The following is a 27,888-nucleotide window of genomic DNA, read 5'->3' on the forward strand; positions in this document are numbered from 1 at the left end:
AGTGTGTGACAGAGAAATACAGCATTGAGGTGAGAGGGCACCAAGACAAATGAGGAGAAGCGGCAACAAAAAAAAGCAGCCACAGGGAGCTGGAGCTCCTGCTGCAGCATCCTCTGTGATGGAGGACGGTGAAGTGCTGAGGCACGACTTTTTCTCATCCAGCGCGAGGAGAAGCGTCTCGGTGCAGAGAGGACCACTGCCAAAGACACCCCCTCAATTTATTTCACCACAGAGACACGAGGACAGATTTACATCAACTGGAAAGACTAAAACATCAGAACCTCTCACAGTAACTCACACACTGTTCTCTGGAGCTACAAGGGGGCGGGGCGGTGTTTCAATGTGGTGGTGTCCAACTGTTGACAACAGCAGACATGAAGTGAAGTGATACTTTAAAGGGATAGTTCAACATTTTGGCGAATTTGCCCATTGCCATAATCCCATAGTCATAGCAGTGGGTTTGTTATCTTTAATTGTCAGTGCAAGCTGTTTTGAGATCGGCGGAGCAGAGATATGAGCTGCTCAGCTAGCACTATTTCCGGCTTTCCCTCATCAAACTCATAAAATACACACAATTTGTCCACAGGACCATTTCGGAGTTGTTGGATTGTGTATTTAGTTTGATGAGGGAAACGTAGAAATACCGTGCAACTCACGTCTCTGCCCCGCCGATCTAAAAACAGCTTGCACTCACAATTAAAGGTAAAGAACCTACTCCTAAAACTATAGGGATTAGGCAAATTTGCCAAAATGTTGATATATCCCTTTAAAGGAGACATATTATGCCCCTTTTCCACAAATCTTGTGTCTTCAAGACATGTTGACATGCTTCAGTAAAAGGATCAAACATCACAGCACTCTTATGACAAACTTATGCTTATGCTTATCACTGTATGACAACGGAAGGAACAGCTTGTAAAACCACATGTACATTACAGATTTTTTAGTCAATTCTTACATTTTGAGGGCAGGAAGGCAAGACAAACACACAAATGTGTATATATATATATATATATATATATATATATATATATATATATAAATAGCCTTCAAAAAGTGATATTTCCATCATATGTCCATTTTAAGAAGTCAAATTTTTAACATCTGAAAGCTCATTTGAAAAACTAAAGGCTTCTCCACTTTGACTGACAGTGTGAAGATTCTGCAGATCGCTCTGACATGAAACCCCCGGACCCCCGTCTCCGCTCCGATTATCCGAATATAATCCAGTTCTGAGAGGTCAGGGGTCAGATAAATGCCTGTCAACTTGTTTTTGAGCGTGGTGATGAAGCTGCTGCTGGACACCAAAGGCTTCATCATTAATGAGACTGACACCATGTCGCCCTTTTGATCCTGCTGGTCTGATGCAGAGCACTGAAAAAGTTCACTTCACTATCAGTTTTGATTGATGAGTTGTTTGCTCCGGCTGTTATAACTTTTTTTTTTTTTTTTTTTTTTTTAAATGCTCAGGCGGTAAATACCCACATCTTTCCCAGAAGGCATTTCACAGACTTACACAGATGACGGTCGAACTTCTGCGATAAATTCAAATGTCGTTTGCGCAGGGCTGAGTCCCGAGGTCGACACAAATCCTCACACCTACTTATCAACTATCCCCCCCCCACCCCCACCCCCACCCACTGAAGGTCCACAGCCGCCCCCGAGCCAACAGCACCGGCTCACAGAGGGTTTATGTGTCATCACACATAGGATCAAAAATATTCAGTTCGCTGCAGCCCTGCGGGGAAAAAGGACATAAAACGTGGACGGCACTTCAGCCCCATCAGACAGGGTGAGAAATACCTTTCATTTCAGCACCAAGGACTTGAAAATAAATCAGAATTCCACAATATATGAAGAGCCCGTGCTCCCATTCACTCCATGGTGAAAAAAAAAAGATCTTTAAGCCATCCTCTCTGGCTTAAAAAGCGGCTAAAATTAAGGCTAAACTGAGCTAAACGTCACATTGTGCTTGAGATAACCCCCCTCCCTATCCAATTCCGCTTAAAAAGACCCACTGTTAATGACTGAGAGAAATCTTTTTTTAAGCCCGAATTCCAGTACAGCGGCAGAAAAAAAACAGTATCTGGTGAACAGAGGGAGCTTAGAGAGAAAGAGTTAGGGGGGGAGAGAGATGGCGATCAAAGAAAATTCAACAACTTATTCCTATTCCTCCCTCATCTGCAATTCTTTTCAGCCTCCCTCTCGGAAGAATGCGTTGTTTTACACCTCTGCCTCCTCCTCTGGCTCTCGGTTTCCTCCAAAAAAAGCCGCAGGAATTGATTTGCTAATGTGCATTCAAAGTTAAATTGGCAGCAGTGGTGAAGTGAGAGGAGGGGGGGTCAGCAGCCTGGAGTACTTTCTCTACAGCCTCCTCCTCCTCCCTCTGACCCCTCTAGGGGACGACAAGATGACATACTTGCATGTGAATACAGAGGGCCGGCCGTAAAGAGACGACCTCCTTAATTGAGCTTGTGTGGATGCTAAGCGTTTAAATGGGCAGGCTGAACTTTACAAAAGGAAATTGCCTGTTTTTTTTTATTTTTTATCATGTCCCTCTAGGAGCGATGAAACAGCTTCATGAGTATAGAGAGGCTGGAGCCACCGCTCTGTTTTCTTTGTCAAGAGGAGATCATGGAAATTGGGAGCAAAGAGACCCAAACTCCCAGGGCAGCGCCAGAGTAAAGATAAAAAAAAAGCCCTTTGCACTAACAACTGTTTCACGCTCCCTGTGAGTCTGGCCCCAAACAGCTGAAATGAGATTTTTGGCCGGATGTTAGGGCACGTTGACAAGACAGAGGAGGCTGACAGCAGATAGAGAACAAACACTGGTGTCCAACAGGAGCAGTTCGGCCCAACAGAGCAGCATTACACAAAGAGTCCTCCATAGAAAACATGGCTGAGAGGCTTGGGGAGCAGATTAAGCTTCCATCTCGATTCAAGCACAGAAACGAGATGTGGGGGTTCAAGTACACCTCCCAAAGACATGCAGTTGGACTTTTGTAGGAATCCACCTACGTCACCAGTGTTGGGCATGTTACTTTTAAAAAGTAACTGAGTTAGTAACATAAAAAAACAAAAAAAACAAAACAGGAAAAGTAACTATTGCCTTACTTTTTTTATAAAATGCTCAAATATGTCAAATGACTACTTGCCCCTCTAACCCCCGTTTCTCTGGAACTAAATTGAATTTATTTGACCGGCGCAAGACAGACTCATGTTTTCATTCATCAAGAATTAAAGTCAGAGGTTCGAAGACGATCAGATACCGTCGTAGTTCCGACCATAAACGGCGATTCGGCTGCGTTATTCTCATGACTCGCCGGGCAGCGTCCGCAAAACCGAAAGTAAGGAAATGCTGGTCGGCTCGCCCAGCGTTTCCACCACCACTAATAATAACAAAATAACGATAGAGACAAAACGATATACGGTATATATTAAGTGTGGGTACCGTAGATTCATCCACATTAATATGAGACTTTTTTATTGTCGCAGAATTTTTCATTCTGCCGCTGGAGAAACTCCTCGTTGTCCCTTTAAGGAAGCTGAGGACTTTTCATATTGAAGGCTCACTCGTGAAAAAGTTTTTACTCATCATTTGTTGAGTCTATAATATTACACTCTCTATGATCTGTTGCTCTGGCAATCTCAGCCTGGTGAAGAAAAACAGGCTGTGAAGTGTTGTTAATCAGTGTGGTGTAAATCTAAATGATCTCAGCCAGGTCTGTCAGGTCAGGTGTATTCAGAGGGCTGAGGTCATCCTGACAGACCCTCAACATCCTCTATAGAAACAGTTCAGGCCTTTTGCCACCAGGAAGGAGGTTGGCTTTCTCTAGGAAGGTCAAGGTCTAACAGATATCTGAGATCCATCATCATCTATCCATAATACTATCCACAATAAAGATTTCAATTCAGTTGCAGTTGCAGCACAGTCCGGTCAGAGGAACCCAGCAGAACGTCCTGCATCAGCATCGATGCTGCTAAAACTATACTCTCGCTTTTAAGCATCCAGAGGACCTTGAAAGCAACGCGGGGGAGGCATCTACAAATAGCAATGCCGGGGACTGATATAGAACCGGCCCAAACTCGTTCAAGTTACCGCAAATCCTGCCAAGAGTTGTTAGTTTGAGTTTCAGTTACCCTCCAGTGAGAAGCATCGATTTTCTCCGCCGACTCCACCACGGGGGGATTTGGAATTGGCTTTGAAAGAACAAGAGAGCAGCAACTCAACTGTATGTGGCAACTAGGCTCACTCCTCATTCAGTTTAGCTCCAAGTGTTGTGTGGTGTGTGATGAGAGCAGGAAGAGACACGAAGAAAACTACCGCAGGGAGAGAAGATACTGGGATAAGAGGGAAGAGCATGTATATTAATGTCTGGATTATTCCTTATCAGTGACCATGGCTGAGGTTCATCATGCAGGAAAAGCCTCGAGGAGCTCCAGGAACAACCGAAGCGCTGCCTGTGGGTGGCCCGGCCCGGCCGACGCAGCTGTGGGGAAATGCCATTGGCTTCCTGTCCCGCCGCAGCAGCATACTTCAAGATTAGCTCCTATTAGATCTGTGTGGGGCTCGCGGGCCGACAGCGGTCTGCTCCTGTCTGTCTGTCTGACCGCGCCGATCACACGTAGCGTCACTCGGAGCGAGGAAGGGGTCGAGACGGCCACTTCCTGAACCCCTGAGTCCTGAGAATGAAACCGAGCCGACTTGTTTTCCATTCAAACGCTCAACACGAGGAGACATATTTTTGGTTTTGGGGGATCAACACAGTGGGTTGAGTTCAGAGATACGGTGAACTATATTCAACTGCTCAGTCCTCCAATGCATCAATGCAATGTTCCTGCACTGAATATAGACATACACAGCTGGTTATGAAAGAATATAGAAGATCTTTTCATCGTATATGAAACTGTCAGTGTGTAATTGTAACTGTGAAGAGTAGATGAAGGAGGAAAGTGGTTAGATAGATTAGACCCAGGCTGATTTGATAATAAAATATATTGCAATATTTCTCATGATATAAAAAATAGAAAAATCACAAGTGCACTCATAGTTCATTCACTGCTTTGCTCAGGGCATATTGCATCTCAGCATGGAACAAATACAACTTGGAACTGCAATCACATATACCTGAACCATAAAACCTAATTCTACTCATTATATAAGTAAAATATATATTTTTTATATTATATATATATATATATATATATATATATATATATATATATATATATATATATATATATATATATATATATATATATATATATATATATATATATATATATATATATATATATATATAGCAATATTGATATTTTTCTATTTCGCTTTCACTTAACAAATATATAAATATATATACAGTATATAAATGAGTATGAGGTCATATTTGTTGGGTCTTATATCAATCAATCATATTCCCTTACATCTAGAGGATGATATATTGACCAGTGCATCTCTGTAGCAACACAACGCTTCATTTATGGTCTGTTGTGACTCATTTTAGCTGCAGCTCCTGTTGCACTTGGTCAAGTTGCGATCTCATTAATATTTCAATTAACACCCTATTGAAGGGATTTAATTGGATGCTGCCCAGCCTAACACAGTTAAGACATAAAGTAGTGACTGATGAAGTGACTGATTCAAATCCAGCTGCCTATCACTTTTCCTAAATACAGTGAATAGAGTTGCACTTGCAGGTTCTTTAATGAGCATTCTTTCAAAACATCTTGGAAGACCATCAATCATCACCCAGAGAAGTGAAAGTCTAACTGCCTCCTATCCTCAAGTCACCCCTCTGTGCATCAACAAAATAACAGCCACCCAGTGACTGTCATGTCATTTTTCCCCCCCAAAAGAGCTGTCCCTGTCACTTCTAAAGCCTGCCATTAAATCATTGACAGAGCCTGTCACAATCCCTCCGCCACGGCATCATCTTGATACACTGGTGCTGAAAATGATCCATTATCTCTCTCTCTCTCTCTCCCCCTCTACGCCGAGCTTTTCAAGTGCCAACGTTACAAACCACGCACCGACAAAGCGGTGGCGAGGAGGAGGACAGCTGCGGCGATATACCCGTGGGTATTCCCTTCAGTTTGTGCTTCAAACAAAAAGCAGCCCAGGTAAACATGAGAATGCGCCCGAGTCGCCGGTGAAAGTTGAGCTGCTCATGTTGGACAAAAGGATGGCATGTTGGGTAAAAAAAAAAACTACGTCATCATCCACCTCAGGGACTGATTTAATCACTCTCCAAAATGAGACAGTAACAAGAGACTGGATGGCTCTCAGCGAAAGAGAACACACACTCATGCTACTGCCTGTCCCTGCAGCGTGTAACCTGTTTATCATGTTGTGTAACATTTTGTGTTCACGCTGCACATAAACATCTGTGTTCAAAAACACCTGGGGGGGCTAACAACGTCTAAAAAAAATAGATTTACTGTTTAATTATTGTGATGAATCATAGACTTTTTTAAAGGGATAGTAAATTCATGCAAAACCACCGATGTGCGTTCCTGTCGAGGGCCGTTTTTCAGCAAGCAGTCTCTACATTTAGCCTACCTCGAAAACAACTCTGTCTCGTAACGTATAGCGTGGTGAATGTGCAGGTCACAACTTGTCTACCACAGCATTTTTGAGTTTTTGGATTGTGTATTTGATGAGTTTGATGAAGGAAACCAATAAATCCCATTAGCCTCCATAGCGTAGCTCTGAGCAGTTTGCGGCTCTGCTCTGCCGTTCTAAGAAATAGCTTGCACCAACAAGTAACGAACCTGCTGTTATGAATATAGGGATTTGCCAAAATGTTGAACTATCCCTTTAAACTTATTTTTTTCCCCCAGCAAAGGGAAAGCTCTCTTCCTGGAGATAAAAACATCATCTGTACCACAGGCCGCCATCAGACTCACCTCCCTCCACTGATCGAGCGATATAGAGGTCAACCTTGCTAAAAATCCACTGGAACTAATGTTTGGGGGGCCATCCATCTGTCTGCAGCCTGAGGTGGGGAGCTCAGGCGGTATTGAGCCGGGGGCCCCTCGGGCGCTCGCACTTGAGACCTTTAAGGGAGGGGAGAGCTGACTTGTCCTGTCAGCGCCCACTGCTAAGTAGAGATCCTGCAGCGTTTAGTCTCTTCCTATGGTGTTTACATCGGTCCTCAGTGGCAGTAATGTGCAGAGGAAGCTGTGCACTGTGAGAAAGTAGAATGTGGTTTCATTTGTTTCCACGACTACATTAGAATTCACTGTATTATGATGCATCCTCGTCTCGTCCAACTTTTTCCAGGCTTGAATGCTTTAATGTGTGAAAATCTTTAATCTGCATTCTGTTCAATTTAACTCTCACATTGTTTGATTACTTATTTCTTATTTCTAAATTTAGCAAATAAAGAAAGAAAAAAGAGTGATGTAAGAAATAAAGACACTGGAAATAGGCAACCGAGCTTCAAACGGCTGCTCAGGCTCATGATTAATGCAGCTGATTGTGCGATGACAGGAAGAGGATGTTTAGATCTCTGCCCTGCCTTCTCACTGTTTGTCTTCCAACGTACGTGAATTAGAATTTCCTCGTGTCACGATGGCTGTTTCAGCTCATTTCCATGTATCATACCAGGGCTTGCTGAGCTATTGACAGTCTAAGTGATCTGTAGAGAGCAGATGGGCAGGCAGGTGGGGGAGGAGGTAGGTACACTCGCTGTGTGTGTGTATGTGTGAGTGTGTGTTTGTTCTCAAAAACAACTACAAAGCTTTCTCTGTCTCCGATTTTTTTTCTCCCTGTGGAACGGAGACATGTTGTCAATAAGCCAATAGAAAGAAGCTACGCTGCTATATGTTGCCTCATTATGACTCACCCACAAGTCAGTCGCATCAACAATGTGGTAATGACTAGAATACTGACGTAAACTACAAACTAGATATTCACACACATGGGCTATAAATATACATACATTCTTTTTATTTTACCTTTTACAGCAGTTTTTATACAGGTTTGTTCACATATGTCAAATTTTGAAGAAATCTGCCTCAGATTTTCCATCATCAATGGAAAAAACATTGTGTTATATCATTTTAGGCCATAATTCATAAGAGTCCCATGTGCCACTGTCTAGGAATATGAATATTTATCCACAGAAAAGAGCAGGGTTTTGGAGTTTGGACTGCTGCTCTGATAAAACAAGATTATTCAAAACAGTGCCTTTGGCTTTGGATTGTTTCATTCCTTTGTGGCATTTTTCTAGACAAAAACAACAAATCTGATAATTAGAGAAAAAAATCACAGACAGACCCAGTTAAAATACAAATAACCACGAGCTGCAGCTCTGTGTTACAGAACATCCTGTCAACCCCTTTTTTTAGGGGCTGACCTCCACCAGAGAGATAATCCCCATTAAACCTGCCGACAATGGGCCTGTTGAATGTCCACACCAAGGGGACTCTGTTTCTGGGGAGAGATGCTGCTCCAGTGTTTTGGGATGGAGACGTTTTTTGACAGTCAGTGTCTAGGATTTTTAAAAAAAGTCCGATATTTTCCTCCCCAGTATAAAGAGACTGTATTTATAGTGGTTGTCTTCAAAGCTCCATGTCCCACTCACTTAAATAAAGAGCATGGTAAACACATGGCCCGATGTAGAGAGCTGCTGGAGCTGTGTTGACTGACGGTGACAGAGATGACAGACAGTAACAGCGCAGGCTCCAGTGTCACCTTACTGACCAAACAGTCTGACCAGTCACAACTCTGCCCCCCCCGAGTGAAGGGGGCCCTTCACACGTGTGAAAGGGAACAGAGAGATGGGTGGGCTCGGATAGGATTCTTGAGTTTTCATCTCATCATATGGAGCTAATTTTAGCACGTACTTTCTTCAATGCTTGTTCTGATCTGAAGCTTATCCTCCCCTTTAATCTCGCTTTTTAAAAGCAGAGCTGGATAACAGTGTCAGGATGAGACACATATGGGTATTTAAATTGAAATCTCAACTATTATGATAATAAAAAAAAACAGTTGTGGCTAAAAACAGTACAAGCCTTTTGTCAATCATAACTGTGTGTTTTGCTAAAGCAAAAATAAGCAGCTTTAATCCAGCCTTTGTCGTCCCAGAGGAGCCAGTGAAGTCGCTGGAGGAGCACTTTCACTGACGCTTTAGTTCATATGCTTTGGGTTCATAGTCGGTGTTTACAGCCTTGTAAAAGGAAGCCTCAGCAGTAGGGCCAGGCCCGAAGACACCACGCTGTCACAAACTATAACATCCCACTAGCACTGAAACAATTGCTTTGTACATCACAGTCTGAGTGTTTCTGTGTAGAACACAAAGAAATAGGTGTTTTAACAAAGGGCCCGTGGCCCTCTGGTAGCAGTTTACCGGTTCCACGTATCTGATTGATGGAGGATCTGTATAGACCCAGCATCCAGGCAGGTTTTCATCTCAGAGCTGACTCAGTCTACAAGTGAGATTCATTGCTCTGGTGGGTGATGAGCCTGTAATGGCAGCTTTTTCATCCCAAGCTATGTGCAAGAGGGACTAGAATTAAACATACAGTAGGAGCCTATGCAATTAATGGACTATAGTGATTAAAAAGGCTGTTAAACTACAAAGGCCAGTTTCCAGTGTTGGAAATGTGTATCTAGGGATTTAGTGAAGGATAAACCCAAGGAAACTAATGTTCTCAGTCTGCTCAGTGCCCCAGCTCTACAGTACACAACACTACACAACCCAACACAACAATAGGATAGAAAGGCAGTTACAGTTTCAACATTTAACATGCAGCATCTGGTGAGGGCTCTCAGAAGCGCAGTACAGTAAGAAGAAATCATACATTTTTCAGCACCGTTGTCCACCAGGGGAGGAGAAACCAAACTCACTGTGCTCACTGACAACAGCCCTGCACCGGTGGGTTTTGAAGGAAAACTGAATGTGCTGTTTCTGTTCCAACAAGAAGCACTGTGCAGAGGATACGTCTTCACCTAATGGGCCTCATAATGGAGATAAACGAGCAGGCTACAGAATCACAACTAAGTCAGATAGATATCTGTGGGGAGCAGATGCTGGTGCGAATCCACAGTCCCCAGGGCAAGAGCCTCAGTAATGCTGCATATGGGCTACTCTGCTGTCTGCTGGTTTAAGTGGCCTTTTAAATGACATCATCCATGAGGATTACCTCCAGATACTGGCATTAATGCAAGAGTTCTCACAGTTCTAGGATATCATGTACAGGATGCATTAAGTTAAATAAGGAAACAACGGCATAAAAGTGTCACTTTGTAGCCTATAGATAAAGCATGTAAAAATCACAGCTTTATGTGTGTGTGTGGTGTGGAGGACCCCCCCGTACCCGCTTTAGGGTCCCGGTATATAGGCTCCATCTGTGCAAACATAACCCAAAACAACCAGCAAAGGTGCCAATGTAAACTCACCATATGCCAAACTTCTGAGTGCAAATAAAACCAGGAGGACAACCAAAGCCGGGCACTTCTCCATAGATCTCTCATAGGTTTGGTCCTCAGGTTTAAACACAAGTGAGTGAAACTACGTATCCAGCGGCAGCGGCTCAGTGGCTTCAGTTACATCCAACACGGCTCCGCTGCTTCTCCGCCTGCCTCCGCTCCTCTCCCCGCTCCGCTACTACCAGCGACTTACTACAGCCTCTTCTCAAAACAGCACGCTCCCGGAGCCAAAACACACTAAGGTTAAAGCTGGCATAGGAGCATTAATAGCTTCCGGTTTGGATTTCAAAATAAAAGCGTGAGAAATAACGCGCTGCGTTATGCCTTGGACGGATGCGTAAACAAATCCGGGGGGAGCGCATTATAGAGGGAGCTCGCTGAATACAAAGTTCATGTTCGGTGGTGCAGAACACTTTAATGTGATAAAGATGATAAATGCAAGGGAAAGATGTTATCACTCCAGGAGTGCATATTCATTTTTCAAGCTTTTGAATTCCTCATATAAGAATTCCTTATTTGATATCCTACCACAGCTTATCCCTCAAAATCCAACATTTATAGGCTACTGATATTATGGTTGCACATTGGACACAGCCTCAGGCATGTTTTTGTTGTTTCAACTCTCATACATGTTGAAGTCTGCCGTGACTGTGGTTGTATGTTGAAGGCAGACTCATCACTTCCTGTCCTGGTCGGTGTCCAATCTGTCCTGCTTCACCATCCCGGAGCTGCTCTCTTAAAGGGCCAGTGCAAGTCAGGATTGCACATGAGGTGGAAGCCACTAAGGGACTTTTAGACTGAAAATTGATCAAGCTATTAAAAAAAGTTCTGCAGAAAACTTTTTCAATTTGTACGTTTTTTGTCAGTTTTTTTTTTTTTAGTAAAGCCTGGAATGTGCAATATCAACATTCATATCAACATTCATTGAGTCTTTCATTTGCCAATAGCAAAACCTAATAGCTTTGAAATTATTTATCTTTTCTTCATTTTAAGTTTAATTTCCTGTTGTTTACAAATCCATGTTGTCAGAGGATGGCAGCTACACAACACATTTCTCCAGTAAATTAAGAATCCCATGATGCACTCCATTCAGTCTGTCTCTCTACCTGATTGGCAGTAGCAGTCATGTGACACAGAACTGACAATCTGATTTCCTCTTGTCTAAACACTCTACTCTTTTGGCTACGTTAAACTCAGCTCTATGTGTCTTGTCAGTCTACAGATATTGTCAGTGTCAGCTCTGAGTGAAGCTACTAATTGCTATACTAGAGTCTTGTTTAGTTTTAACATAGAGATAATTCATGTGTTGAGAAGATTCAACATCAAGTTCATGTCATAATCCTCATGCTGATGCTACATTTAGCCCGAGGACATGCTACAGCTAACCCAAACTAAATCATGCATTTTTAAGTTGCAGAGATAACAGCTGCAGAGCCAGCCCATGTTTGTATCACACTGTTGTTACAGTAACACTGGCTTAAAGAGCTCCAAGACATAGACAGTGACAATTGACTGAAAGATATTGTAACAATGTTGTGAATGTTTCCAACTATCACATGGAACACCTGACAGCGGCACGGATGACTAATTGAAACCACAACCTAATCAAAGGGCAAGACAGAATGAGAGTGCATCACTTTTGAATAATTTCACAACATGAAATATTACCATTTGCGTCTGAGCAAGGTTTCCAGGACATTTGAGTGATAGCCGACAGCATCAAAGTCCCTTTTTACGATCCCCCCTGATCCATTTAGAAGCAACCTTTTCCACCGAAGTCACACCATTAAATGTGAACATGTATCTCAAAGTTGTTATCTAACCCACAGAGGCATAAATTACCTTGGCAGTAGTGTGAATGCAAATGTAAATGTGTCTTACATGTGAAAGACCTTTGATCGCGTCGACCGCGGCTCTATGTATACAAATCAGCCAATGGAAATGACTCAGACTGCTGAGAGACACAAACAAACCCCGCGCACCACTGCGAAATGTCAGTATTTATCTGAGCACCAGCTTTTGCCTTGCACTTGATGGGAAGCGAAAAGCAATATTACATGTGCCAGGAGATATGGCAAACTGCAGCCAATGAGACTTGACATAGCGAGAGCCACATTTCTGCAATGAAGCAATAAGGAATGATTGGGTAGAGTGCTGTTGAGCTGAATAAATATTAGGGGTCAGACAGAGCTAGTAAACACACAGCTCTTGACATTTATAGAAATGCATTGGATGGTGGTGTATGCATCGCATCGGGCAGTGCATACTAAGATGTGATTGAACACACTCTGTCACAGAATAGGATGAAAAAGAAATGATTCCAGTCTGGTCTGTTGTTGTGCAGGGCTGAGAACAGACAGCACCACGGACAGAAGCCACACAAACGCTTAAACACCCCTGATATTTTTCTTTCATGTTTTATGCATGTACATGTTTAATTTAATTGCAGAAACTGATTAATTGAGCATCGCTCCGTTATTGAATAAAACATGATGAGGCCCTCCGCTAAATGCATTTCCGTTCGTCTGTGACTGATGCTGCTACTTTGGGGCGCCTTTGTCAAACATTTGGTGTAGCTGTCAGTGGAATCAAGCACTCCATGAATTTAGACTAATTATCCACATTAGGCAGTGAATCACCACCACCGCAGCAGCACGTGAGTATGGTTTTTGCTATACTGTTGCAGCTGAGCCCCCTTCACCTCTCGAGACCCCAGAGTCAGAAATCAGCTTTTGGGAAATGCCGGCAGCATTTCCTGGCAGAGCTGCCGCATGAAAAGACAACCGCTATGATCTATAGAGTCTAATCACTCAGAAAGCTTTGGGTGGTCAGTGAGTTTTCCCTTCCCTGGCTCAGGACTTTGACATCCTGTATCCATGTGAGTTGGATGACCAAGTGTTTTGTGGAAACGCGGACATCCGAATCATTTGCAGCTGATAAAACTCACTGAATGTCTTTCTCGATGTATCCTATTAGCGCTTTTACCAGCTGAGCGAAGATTAACACTTAAGCGGTTGCATGAGCCAAAACTTGCGATCTCTGCATAATACATTGAGAAACTATTTGTCAGTTCATAAATAAATTAATGACATGAAGTGAATTGCAACTATGATGTATGTGTGTGCCCGACCACTGGATTGCTCGAATCTTTTTGGCATGAGGCTGCGCTGCCACCACCGCAAGCAATTTCATTATTCCGCACTGATTGAATGCATTCATGAAAAAGAAAAAAAGAAAAAAGAAGGAGCATCAGAAGTGAAGTGACCACTTTTGAGTCAGAAATCAAACGTCATTAGCCGGCCGAGACCAAATGAGCAGCTTAGAATGCCATTTTGGAGTCACGGCATACTTTGAACGCATGCACTCTGAATGTCAGGTCCGGAGATAATCCAAGGGACAGAGTGATTGTGAAGTGTTATTCATTCATGATGAGCTGCACAGGCCTTGTTTTGTTTACCGGCTTGTGTACAGCTCCTCACATGGACGCCATAGAAACACATTGAATTCATTTTCCTTTCCCATATGTCGCATATGTCAAACCTGTGGCCAAATGACTTGTGAACTGTCAAACAGCAATATGTCCTAGTACTCAAGGATAAATACAGATGTGACTAGTCTCATAGCCTCTAAAAGATGAATGGAATACTGTGTGTGTGGCATTGGAAGGTTTTTACTGAAAGAAAATAAAAATTCTTTATTTGTAGCTGTATAAGTGGGGCATCTTTTCACTCCCAAATGACAAACACTAACCGAGTGCAACAGGCTCCATTTATTGCTCCTGCTGAGCACAATTTTTTGCATCAGATATGATTTACTTTGCTCCAAACTGCCGCCACCGCCGCTGTATAATGTAGACACTACTTGCGTAACCCAAGGCGCACGCTTTAATATTTTTAAAGTGATGCCGAAGCCATCACAATATATTTCACTGGAATGATCAAAGAACGGTGAATGTAAATCAGCGAAAACCCATAACTGTAAATTCCTGGTGCACAGAAGGACTCTGAATGGATACATGACCTAGACCTCACTACAAAGCAAGGTGAACAATTGTCCTTTGTCCTTGCAACACCACGTATAAAGTTACATAGTGTTTTGCATGTAGGGAAAAGGACATAGTATCACTCACTTCCTGGGTATGAATCGCCATTATTCTTGGTGAAAACATGCATGAACAACAGTGATGGCAGCCCTGATACTGTTGGCAATTTTGCATGCTTACAAATTACAGCAGTGGGTGGGGCGACAGGCTGTCGATGTCAGAGATACAGACTTTCTGTGAATGTGCGTTTGCAAAGTGGACATCACAAAAAAAAGTGTGCAAATGCTTACACTGCTGCTCCTTAGCTCCGCTAACCTTGAGCTCTGCTTTACCGCAGACACTGTTTGCTGAAGCAGTGGATGTTCATCTTTTTACAACCGCTGCGTTGGCTGAGCATGATGGAACATTTATTATGTGGTTATATAGCCACTGCTGCGACGCTGTGTAGCCAAAGCTTGAAGCAGAAAATAACAGTGCATTAAGATAGAAATCACCAGCAGGAAGTCCCCATGTTACGGTCACATACATGCCCCTGTATCTGATGATGCAGCAGAGCAATGGGAATAAGTCATTATGACCGTGCTGCTTGTAATCTAGGTAAACTGACCTAGTGCCATTAAATGTATATCACATGCATCTATAGACAGGCATCTGAACCTATTCCAGTTTTCTCCTCCATTACTGGTAATGAGACCTCTATAAGTCTGCACCTCTTCTGACCCAGAGCTGGTAATAGGGGGACGGGCCCTTTAAGAGGCTCCACTGAGCGAATTCTATTATAGATTAATTGATTAAGAGGGTGGCGCTCTGAGGTGACAATATATCTCTTTATTGATCTCCCTTTCAATGAGATTGGCTGTTACCCAACCTCCCTGAGGGATGGAGAGAGGGAAAAAGAAGAAGAAGAAAAAATAAAAGAGGGGGGGGGGGGCAAGAGCTGCTATTAAGGGGGCAAATAATTTCCTGTTTCTCTTGCTGGCCTCTCTCAGCTTGGATTCAGTCCCACAGAACAAGCAATGACCGATCCAGAGAGCAGCTCTACTTCACATATTCATGCCCCCCCCTCCCCAACACACACCCTCTCCTCTCATCTCATCTCATTACACACACACACACCTCTCCAGCTCCCCTGTCTTCACCGAGACCTCTTTGTCTTTCTCTTTTCTCCATAATGAGGGGCCCCCTCTATTAATTTTGGGGCTGTGAAGCGAGACATGGCGGCCCCCATCTCTCCCCGTCCTCCCCACTCCACCAGGCTTTCTGCAATTGATATGGGTGTATGAAGATAGAGTGGGCTGGGGCGTCCCCCCGTCTGTTTGCCACCACACATCATGATGAGAAGGGCAGATTGGAGTGTCAAAGGCGACATTAACCTCTTGTCTATCTACTGGGGCTTAAACATTCAACTGGTTTCATATACTTGATTGTATTTTGTAATGAGAGGGGATTAGGTTTGGCATGCACACCCTGAGCTCTCCAAACAGGTCAAAAACGGGCGATAACAATGTTTGTTTTCCGGGCGTCTAACCATAAATGAGCTTTTTTTTTTTTTTATGGCTATGAATTTGCCGCAAGATGAGAACATGAATGAATCTTGAATGTGTTTTCACTGGCACTGGGCCAGAGGAGCTTCAGAGCACCTTGAAATACATTACAGCAGAAGTGTCACTGTAATTGTTCACTTGTGCCGGGTTAGGTAACGACCATGGCTGCGATAAAACAGATGGGATGTGTTTCACATTGGTTTTCCTGTTTATTTAAAAAGGTCATTTTTTTGACCAAGAGGGATGCTCTGTGGGTTGACATGTTGCCATTGGAGATGAAACCAGCTTTCTTTCAAAACAGAAAAAGCTTTCAATGAAAATCTATAAACACACTCTTTCCAAAATCTTTACTTGACCTAAGGGCGAAGATAAATATAACGTATTATGTTAGGCTCTCCTCACTACAGAAACAAAGTGCTTTGTCTGTTGCTCTTACATCCATGTTCACCCAACAAGTGAAGTGCTGGGTTTTACAGTAACAGAAAGTCCTTCACACACAAAAAAACCCCTAAAAAAATATTTGTTTCAATAAGTTCAACAAATGATGCATCTACATTCAGAGAGAGAAAATGAGGAAATGATGTGACCTTGTAGAGAGCCAGGACGACAACAGGATGTTTGGAGAGGTCAAATGTTTGCTACTACAGAAAACACATGTCCATAGATAAAGACCTTCAGAAAATGAATTTGACAACACATGTGCTGTAGATACTTACAGCACAATGTAAGTGTTGGCTCGGGTACACTTGTTGTTCAACACTTGTATTTGTATGTATTATAAGACTTACACCCATGGTTTTTTTTTGTTGTATTTAGATGTTTGTAGCAGTGTGTGCACTCAAATATCACTCTGACTTAATAGGGTACTTTTGGAAAGCAATAATCACCTATTTCCAGGTTTGAGGTACTGTTATTTGCTCAATTCACTCATAGCTAACAAGGTAATAATTGCAGTAGAATCACTTTTTAAATGTTTCCAATGCATTCTCATGGTTAACCATTAAAGGGAACATATTATGGAAACATCACTTTTTGAAGGCTCTTTAACATTTAATTGGGTGTTTGTCTTGCCTTCTGACCCCCAAAATCTGAAATTTTCAGGCTCCCTATAGGTTGAAATCCATGTGGTTTTACGAGCTGTTCCCTTGGTTGTCTAGCAATGATGTAACTCACTAATGATGTTTTTGAATTTGCACAATACCATTAGCCAGGCTAGCGCCGCCTACTGGTTCCGGCAAATTTAATTTGCCTCAACCATGCAGGAAACTAGCAATGCGTTTCGGTTTGCTCCGTCCGCCAGAGCGGACGGACCAATCAGCGAACAGACGGGTAAGTGAAGGCGATGACGTTGAACTCAAGCGCTCAAGATTAACCTATGAGCTTAACCGGTGTATAGCACACGTGACCACCAAGCAGCAGCGATTAGTTGAAGCAAATGTAAGCAACCGCCTCCCGGAAGCAAACGAATCCCTATGGCTCGTGTTCAGACGCTATATGAAATGTAATGAAATAAGCGGCTGATGCATCAGGCTACAATACCATCCCTACCACAGTAGAAGGGGCAGGGTGGGGCAAGCAGCGGTTCATTTGCATTTTAAGGGACAGACACTGAAACCAGCCGTTCTGAACAGGGCTGTTTTTAACGGATGAAAAAAGTGCTGTGATGTTTGATCCTTGGGGTATTGGTCACAGACGTGTCTTTAAAGGGATAATTCAACATTTTGACAAATTGTAATTTTAGGAGTAGGCTCAGAGCTACGCTACGGAGACTAATGGAATTTCTTGGTTTCCCTCATCAAACTCATCCAACAACTCCAAAACGCTCTCGTGGACAATTTATGACCTGCACATTCACCACGCTATGAGATAATAACGGAACGTTACGAGACAGAGTTGTTTTCTAGGCAAATGCAGAGACTGCTTGCCGAAAAACTTCCCCTGATGGGAACGGACATCAGCAGTTTTGCATGAATTTACCTCTAAAACAACTCCGTCTTGTAACGTTCCATTATTATCATACCATGGTGAATGTGCAGGTCACAACTGAGTTTTGGAGTAGTTGGATTGATGAGGGAAACCAAGAAATCCCATTAGCCTCTGTAGCGTAGCTCTGAGCAGCTTGCGGCTCTGCTCCACCGTTCAAAAAATGGCTTACACCGACAATTAAAGATAACAAACCTACTGCTATGACTATAGGGATTATGGCAATGGGCCAATTTGCCAAAAATGTTGAACTATCCCTTTAAGACACCTGGGAACTATTTTAATTTGTGGAAAAGGGGCATAATATGTCTCCTTTAAAACACTACATTATAATCCCACAAACCTCAGAGTTCAGTCTTTTAAACCACCCACTGTTGTTTTTACTTTGTTGACACCTGGACAAAATGCTCTGGTAACGCTTCCTTTTACGGTACGGTAATTACCAGGTAAATACCAGGTAATAAGATGTATTTACTAGGTAATAACCAGGTAATTAAATGCAATTACATTGTAATTACCAAGTACTTACTAGGTAATTACAAGGTAATTACCCAGTATTTACAGATATTTTTCCCTGACTACTACCAGGTATTTACCCAATAATTTCCTGGTAGATACACAGTAATTGTATATTGTAGATTTTAAACCCGGTAGTTAAAAAATATTTACCTGATATTTATCTGGTAAATACCAACAAGTTACCTGGTATTTACCCAATAATTACCAGGTAGATATCCTGATGTGTCTATACGTGACTTTGTTAGGGTGATAATAACTTAGATATTTACCTGGTAATTACCAGGTATTTACTCAAAATGATCGCTACCTTACCTGGTAACTACCACTTATTTACGTGGTAGTTACCTGATATTTACCTGGTAAATATCAACTAGTTACCTAGTATTTACTAGAAATATACGGAAAACTACCAGGTATTTATCCAGGAATTATATATTATGTATTACCAGTCAACCTGTGTAGTGACAGTGAGGGTATAACTTGCAACTATTTACCAAGTAATTACTTTCTAATTACCCAGTAGTTACAATTTACATTATCAGGTAAAACCTTGTGAATTACCCTGTAAGGAAGGTGGAACTGTACTGTAAAAGGAAGCGTGGTTTGTTTCAATGATATTACCATGTACTTTCCTGGTAACTGTAGATTATAATCCTCTGCCCCCCATCAGGGTGTGTAATTTTGAACATGGTACCTGGTAAAAAAAAACTCCCATATCTACCTGATAATTAACAGGTAAATATCAGAGTTTTACAGAGTAGTTACCATGTAAGGAAGGTGGAATTGTACTGTAAAAGGAAGCGTGGTTTGTTTCAATGATATTACCATGTACTTTCCTGGTAACTGTAGATTATAATCCTGTGTAGTTTTGAACATGGTACCTGGCAAAACCTCCCATACCTCCCTGATAATTATCAGGTAAATATCAGGGTGATATCGGAGTTTTACAGAGTAGTTACCATGTAAGAAAGGTGGAACTGTACTGTAAAAGGAAGCGTGGTTTGTTTCAATGATATTACCATGTACTTTCCTGGTAACTGTAGATTATAATCCTCTACCACACATCAGGGTGTTTTGAACATGGTACCTGGTTAAAACTCCAAGGTTGGGTTAAATATTTAGACCCAACAGATTGGGCTGAGATTTGGACGACACCTTAATCACTCTCCAGCTTCAGAAAACAGTGTTTGGTAAGTAAACTTATAATTATTAGCCTACAGGTTTGGTAGTTTAATGTGGTAGCCAATTAGCCTACTTTAAAAACTTCACCTCACTCTGCGGCCAGGCATTGTTTCCTCGTGTTGCTGCTAACTTGCTAGCTAGCTAGTTACTTTCACCTGATAAGATAGTTTCCAGCACAGCAGCAGCAGCATCAATTGTCAGGGCCGTGAAGGAAAGGAAATGACGGTAGCCTCCAGGCTTGTGTTTTAATTGACAGGAGGACCGTTGTGGTGAGTTGGGAAGTGGGTGTTAGCAGCGGATGCTAACTGCTAGCGCTAGTCGAAGTTAGCATCGAGCTAGCTCACCTTTCCTTTGCGATGCTGCTGCTGCGAAGAGGAAGAGACTTGCTACCAGCACTGGCTAACATCCAGGACATCTGGTGGTGCTAGTAGCCCTCCTACTCTGCTTCTGCTGCACATAGCTGTCTAGCAAAGTCTATGAGTGTAGGGTGAGTGTAGTTTTCTGTTAGCCGTGTGTGTGTATGTGCGCTCGAACTGTTTTGCTTTGTCGTTAGTGGAGGGGGGGGAGGGGGGGGGGGGTGCGTAACGGACGTCACCATAGTGACTAGCAGCAGAGACGTTTTGCTCGCAGTGCTTGTTGGTGCTAGGTTGGAGTATTTGGGTTTGCTATTTTGAGATTATTGTGGTCTTTCTTTTCTCTGCCCACTACAGAACCCAGTATAATTGGTGAGAACTGCTGGCAAATGACATTGTGGCCTCCTCTCATGGACACTCAAGGCATGGTGAGTAGTTTGTGAGTTGCCCTGTCTAAAATGCATATTTAATTTCGACTTCTGGCTAAAAATCAAGGAATCCCTTATCCCAGAATTCATATAGGGCCCTGATTAAAAATTAATGGAATAAATAGATATTTTCGAAAACATTATAGAAAAAAAAATATATAGTTCATGATTTGTTTCTACCACATGGGCATCAACAGGATGGGTATTTGAAGGGTTAAATGCAGAGATGCATAGTTTGTTGGCTGTGCACATACAGTATGGGCTACTGTACCCAGTGTACAGATTTTATATCTACCTGAGATGGCTGTTACATGTGCCTAAAGAAATGTGCTATGGGCTAAGACTCCAGATACAGTGTCTGATACAGCATTACCTGTAGAGATGAACCTAACCTGTTGTACAAACTAATTTTTGAATCTTGTTTTTTTTTTCTTTATTCTTCAGCCTGGAACAAACATGGTGCAGTACCTGGCGACCACAAGCAGTAGCACAGAATACCTGTATGTCCTCATGCTAGGGAGAAGCATCACTGGGATAGCCTTGGAGCACCCATCTCTGTTGGGTGGGGTGGGGTGTGGATAGGTTATAGTTTTTACTGATGTAATTTGCCAAAATGTGTAGACTGGACATGTGAAGAAGGCAAAAAGCTCTGCACTTTGTGTTTTTCTTTTCATTTTCTTTTTTAATATGCAAGTTATTGTATGTTTAGCACTTAAAGGGATAGGCCAGCATTTTTTTCCCGTGTCTTGCCTCACTCCCGAGTCCATGACCAGCAGATAGGTCACCATCCTTTTGACTTTGCGTGCAGTAACAAGGCAGAGCCCCTATCGTCCATAATTAGCTTTGCTTAAACGCTGTAAGTGTATGAGTAGTGTTAGCCTGCCTCCTACCCGAGCCGAAATCAGCAGTCAGAAGCTGATTTCATTTTAGCTCTAAACTCTGTAAATATATCACTTTATCGACATTTCAAACATTTTTAAGTGAGAAAGGAGACGTTTAGATCAGCAGTGTGTCGTTAATTTGTCAAAATACCAGCTGTGGTTTACAATTTTGTTAGGACAAATTCGGCGCTACTCAAGCTGCGGTGTGACCAACCAATCACCGGTTGCTCTTTACATACAGAAAACCATGACGATATAATTTGTGCTTTTGTTTTGAAATAGGAAGCTAACCTACCCTCGATGTAGCTCGCTTGAACCAAAATAACCGTCTCTGCTTGAACCCTCCGTTTTGACCGATCTCGTCCCGTTAGCGGCATTTGACCGCTCAAGATGTCTTACCAGAGAGTTTTGTCAGCTCTGAGACGAAGATCGGCCCGCCGGTTTCCGTTTAGAGTTGCTGAAGAGTTTCTCTGATGACTTTAGGTGGAGGCAGGCTAACACTACCCATACACTTCCAGTGTTTGAGCTAAGCTAATTAGTGACTTTAGGTGGAGGCAGGCATATACTTCCAGCGTTTGAGCTAAGCTAATTAGCGGTGCGCCAGCTCTGCCCGTATCTCCCTTGTTACTGCACGCACAGTTGAAAGGATGGTGTCTATCTGCCTGTCATGGACTCGGGAGTGAGACAAGACACACAAAAAAATGTTTGCGTATACCTTTAAGAGTATTGACTCTCTTCAAGTTCACTGTTTTGCAGATTAAGAGGATTAAAGTTAGTCTCTTTGACAGTTCACATGTTTTTGCGTATTTGTCACAGAGTGTAACAAAATGCATTGTATCTTTATGTAAAGGAAAGTACATGGTAATATCATTGAAACAAACCACGCTTCCTTTTACAGTACAATTCCACCTTTCTTACATGGTAACTACTCTGTAAAACTCCGATATCACCCTGATATTTACCTGATAATTATCAGGGAGGTATGGGAGGTTTTGCCAGGTACCATGTTCAAAACTACACAGGATTATAATCTACAGTTACCAGGAAAGTACATGGTAATATCATTGAAACAAACCATGCTTCCTTTTACAGTACAATTCCACCTTTCTTACACGGTAACTACTCTGTAAAACTCTGATATCACCCTGATATTTATCTGATAATTATCAGGGAGGTATGGGAGTTTTTGCCAGGTACCATGTTCAAAACTACACAGGATTATAATCTACAGTTACCAGGAAAGTACATGGTAATATCATTGAAACAAACCATGCTTCCTTTTACAGTACAATTACACTTTTCTTACATGGTAACTACTCTGTAAAACTCTGATATTTACCTGTTAATTATCAGGTAGATATGGGAGTTTTTTTTTACCAGGTACCATGTTCAAAATTACACACCCTGATGGGGGGCAGAGGATTATAATCTACAGTTACCAGGAAAGTACATGGTAATATCATTGAAACAAACCACGCTTCCTTTTACAGTACAGTTCCACCTTCCTTACAGGGTAATTCACAAGGTTTTACCTGATAATGTAAATTGTAACTACTGGGTAATTAGAAAGTAATTACTTGGTAAATAGTTGCAAGTTATACCCTCACTGTCACTACACAGGTTGACTGGTAATACATAATATATAATTCCTGGATAAATACCTGGTAGTTTTCCGTATATTTCTAGTAAATACTAGGTAACTAGTTGATATTTACCAGGTAAATATCAGGTAACTACCACGTAAATAAGTGGTAGTTACCAGGTAAGGTAGCGATCATTTTGAGTAAATACCTGGTAATTACCAGGTAAATATCTAAGTTATTATCACCCTAACAAAGTCACGTATAGACACATCAGGATATCTACCTGGTAATTATTGGGTAAATACCAGGTAACTTGTTGGTATTTACCAGATAAATATCAGGTAAATATTTTTTAACTACCGGGTTTAAAATCTACAATATACAATTACTGTGTATCTACCAGGAAATTATTGGGTAAATACCTGGTAGTAGTCAGGGAAAAATATCTGTAAATACTGGGTAATTACCTTGTAATTACCTAGTAAGTACTTGGTAATTACAATGTAATTGCATTTAATTACCTGGTTATTACCTAGTAAATACATCTTATTACCTGGTATTTACCTGGTAATTACCGTACCGTAAAAGGAAGCGTTACCAATGCTCTATACTATTTTAGAAAAAGAACTTATTGCACGGTTGTTGTATTAGATTGCACATATTGCACAGGGTGTCATGACACCGTGTCCACCTCCTGACGTTCCTGGCAGAAGATGTGCATCGTCTTCGAAATAGCCGGCGGGTCTGGCTGCGAGTTCCGTGAGGACAGAGGGTCAGAAACACAAGCGGCCGCCACACCGCGCTGCTCTGTAATTTAGCCTCGGCCGCTTCCCCACCCCGCAGAGCCCCCATCCGTTCCTTTCCTCTTCGTTGCGAGATGAAATGACTCTTCCAATTCTCCCAGTCTGCACCAGGGCTCCGGGGGGAGAGGAGGAGGAGGTGGCGGCAGCAATTATGACCCTCCCTCCAACACACACACACACACACACACACACACACACACACACACACACACACACACACACACACACACACACACACACACACACACACACACACACACACACACACACACACACACACACACACATTCTGACAAAGCTGCCGGAGAGCCTGAACAAAATTGTCTCTGCACCACAGACAAGCTCCTCCAGCTCCATCCCTGCTTTCACCTGGAGTTAACAGGCAGCCCTGTCCTTTCACACAAGCTATTATGGTGTGTGACAGGAACCATTCAAGCCTAGCAGTTAGTTGCCCTATAGGATGCTTCATTTTCAGCAGGAACACGTGGAAAGCCAGTGGCAAGAGGGGGAGAAAAAAAGGCATCAACCAGTTACAGATGCATAGGTTTTCTCAGCAGTGAAGGCATTGTAATTGTTCCATTTACATATGCAACATGCAGAGTTTATTCACTGTCTTTTCCCTCATGGATTGCTTTTTACAGAGTGACAAGCACAACATGGTTTCCTGCCAAAGAATCTGCACCAAGCTGTTGCTGGACAAAAAAGAAAGAAAAAAAGCAATGTTTAAGGCAGGATCAAACCACATGAATTCAGGCTGATTTTCACACGACTTGGTTTCCAGCGTCGGGCCTGATTATGAACCTCCGGAGCGACAGACGGACATGTAGTGTAGCATAACTGACGAACAGCGTTTTTTGTGTCTAGGACCGGATGGAAAGTCAAGCATGTTAGACGTCTTTTTGATTCCTTTGCCTAGTTTGACATCTCCTAAGACGTGAACCTTGATGTTGACCAAAAGGGATCACACAGTGCTATAGTAACCATGACTGACAGTTTGTTGTGACGCCTCCCCGATGGTCTATGAACTTGAGCAGGGTCGTGATCGGTCGTGATCGATGATTGGTCGGGGTGATACTATAGCGTTGGTGTAACGGAGGGTCCGGGTGCACTCACTCACCCATAAAAAGGACGAGCAAGCCAAACTGCCAAGTGGTCATTGACCTCTTGGCACAACGGTTTGCATCGTCGCCCGCCATGCTGGAGACCAGGGTTCGAACCCCACCTGGGGCAGTCCGTACCGAAACACAACGCAGAGGGCCAGATTAACATCGGCTGACCAGAACACGGCAAGAACTCATACCGCTGTGATGGTTTAATCTGACATGGTGACCATCGTGAAAGACACAAAAAAAATCATGTAGTCTGAACCCGACCATACACTAGAGCAGGAAGTAGTCATATGCCAACATTGACACAACCTTCACCTTCTCCTGTCCTCAATACACATAACCAAACTAAATGCCATATAAATGAAACCTTAAATTCTGGTCCCAACTCTCCTGCATGTGCAATGTGACTAAATGTAGGTTTAAAAAGTAAAAAAGCTGGGATGACTAATTCTAGTTTTCCCCTCAGTGTGCACTTCCTAATGACACACAAACCCATATTAACCTGTAAACTCAAGTTGACCGACTGCTGCTGATATCAAGGCTCACACATACTCACTAACTTCCTGCAGAAGTGTAACTGGATTTGTCCATGTTCCAAAATCAAACAGCCTTTTGGATAGTATTACTCCTGATCCCTGCCACCTGCAGGAGACTGTTAAAAATTTGCATTCTGGTTTAAATGCGGCCAACATCTCCGTGTCATTTTTTCATTTCTGTTATGCATTTTGTTTTGTCTGAAACATGAGCAACGACACTTACTGGCAAACTTGCATTGTTGCTCTTCATGCAGTTTGAAGAGAGGAGAAAAAACACTTCACCATGCTCTACATCCATTCTCAGGATGCAGAGAGATTGCATCTGTGAAGCTGAAACCAGAGAGAAACCAGGAGATTGCTGCCTGATATAATTCACATTTTCATAGCCTTGTTTCATCATCTCTACTTCCAGGGAGCAATTACCACACACACACACACACATACACACACACAGATCAGATGCTACATTCATGTATTGACTGCAAACAGAAAGCGCCTGAAGCTTTGTCTCCTGCATTGAATCTGACCCCCTCTCATCAGACTCCTGCTGAGAAGTAAGCTAATATTCAGTTATTACTTTAGCTGTGTTTGAGACCAAATAGCCTATTATGTTTCCAGGACAGAGCTGTTGTGTCTGGAAAATTGGAAAGGGAAAGTAATTAGGCCATGAATATACACAGGCAGCTCATTTGAAAGTACTGAAAATGGATATAATAAAGCAAAATAACACTCGCAGCAGACATGCTCCCATTATAATGGCAGATGGCAATAAATAGTGAGACAGTGACTTTGCATATGATATTAGCGTAGACCTTAGCATTGCACCACTACAGCAAAGCAGGCTTTTAGCCACGCCTTAAACGTGGCAGAGGCCACGGTGGAATAAAAGGGAGGTGAAATTCATAAAAGCATTCTGTAATCAAGGGGAAATGTCAGCGCGGCTCGGTAATCTCAGACTGCAGTGCTCACAGCTGCTTGTGATCCGGGCTGTTGCTTTGACTAACATTTCTTCAAACCGAAGGGCTTTATTTGAACGGCGTGGTCCGAAGCACGTGGAACATTTAGGGTGTGTAGCTTTTGCTATTGTAAAGGTAAGAAAGAAGGTGCTGTTCAGTGAGGAGGCACAAGCATGTGAGGCAGCTCACTTTGTTTTTGCAATCTGAGTTGAGACTTGTATCCCAAGATCAAGGTAGGTCGGTTATATATAACTGTATAATGTGTGTGAGGTTGTAGTGTAACCTTGTGTTGATTTAATGAAGTTAAAAAGTGCACAGTCATGCATAGTCACACTATGGCCAAAAAGCAACTACAGTAATGTTATGAGGTGCTCCATTGACTCAGGACTAAAGGGTTTTGTGGCTCAATCATGCAATCAACTCTAGCTGCATGAAGATGGTTTTGGATCAGACTACGCACAGATGTAACTCACAGGCGGCCATATTGGGTCTCTGGCTGCAGCAGATGGAAGAAAACTATTCATAACTCTGTGTCTGTATAACTACTGTATTACTTTACCTATTTGCATAATGTTACTTTCATAGAAAAGTACATGATTACAATTATTTGTATTTTTAAGTATGCTACAATATAATAACTGCATTTCTGACATTCACAACAAACTAAACTGTTTAAAAATTGGTCAAAAACTGAGCAGGTTCTGGCTATTATAGTAGAGAATGCACCATAGGTTAAATACTCTGAGGGAGAGAGTTGACCGAGCCAACATGGCGTCCATGTGGCGACGCCGTTTCATTGAGAGGCAGCGTCAGATGAGTCATATAGTCTTCTTACTGTATATCTATGTTTGGACCAACATTGCACCTGATCACAGTTCCTATTTAAAGGGGAACTCTTCAAGTCTGGTCGCTTTTTCTCTGTTTTGGTTTCTTTTTTCTCTACAGAGCTCCCCCTACAGTTTCAGGGTGCATATTTCCACTGTTGTATAATCTCACAGCTCAGCCATGTGTTTTTGTTTTCAACGACGCCAGCAAGAAGGCAATCTGTGGAGTGATGTAACATCATGTTGGTGTAGCCTTATGTGTCACAAACAAGAGATTATGGATTAAAGGGCCAGTTCCAAGATCTGGGACAAGGTTGGTTTTCAGCCAAGAGATGCTAGGTGGAAGGCAGAGAGCCTCCATTCTCCCTGTGACAAGTTTTGATCATCACAATTACTCCAAAGCTGTTTAATTAAGGTGAAAATCTCAGCATAGTTCCTCTTTAAGACTAACACAGAGGGGTGCTTTGATGGGTCTTGCCCCTGCTGTCCAAACTACACTTACAACATTTAGCAAAAGATATGGTTTGATTTGCATGGATGAGATCTGGTGATCTTGTATGTGATTCTTTAGATCCCTTATGACAAATGAGCATTAATCTGTGTTGAAGTGCAAAATGCAATGACAAACATTGCATCATGTCTACATCGTAGTACATGAAAGTACGACAGCGACTGACATGATGATACTGAAAAATACAAGTGTGTCAGAC

General features: G+C 42.4%; 1 protein-coding gene across 1 annotated transcript in view; it reads right to left on the reverse strand.

The window, feature by feature from the left end:
* The window catches only part of robo3 (roundabout, axon guidance receptor, homolog 3), a 104,031-nt gene extending 93,426 nt beyond the window's left edge, over positions 1 to 10,605 (reverse strand). The window contains exon 1 of the mRNA XM_083985985.1: positions 10,406 to 10,605. Within this exon, the coding sequence (XP_083842111.1) occupies positions 10,406 to 10,469 (64 nt within the window). The 5' untranslated portion in view covers positions 10,470 to 10,605. The remainder of the gene's footprint in view (positions 1 to 10,405) is intronic.
* Positions 10,606 to 27,888: the final 17,283 nt, after the last annotated feature.

The sequence above is a fragment of the Trachurus trachurus genome, assembly GCF_905171665.1.
Source record: "Trachurus trachurus genome assembly, chromosome: 14".
NCBI classification, from domain to species: domain Eukaryota; kingdom Metazoa; phylum Chordata; class Actinopteri; order Carangiformes; family Carangidae; genus Trachurus; species Trachurus trachurus.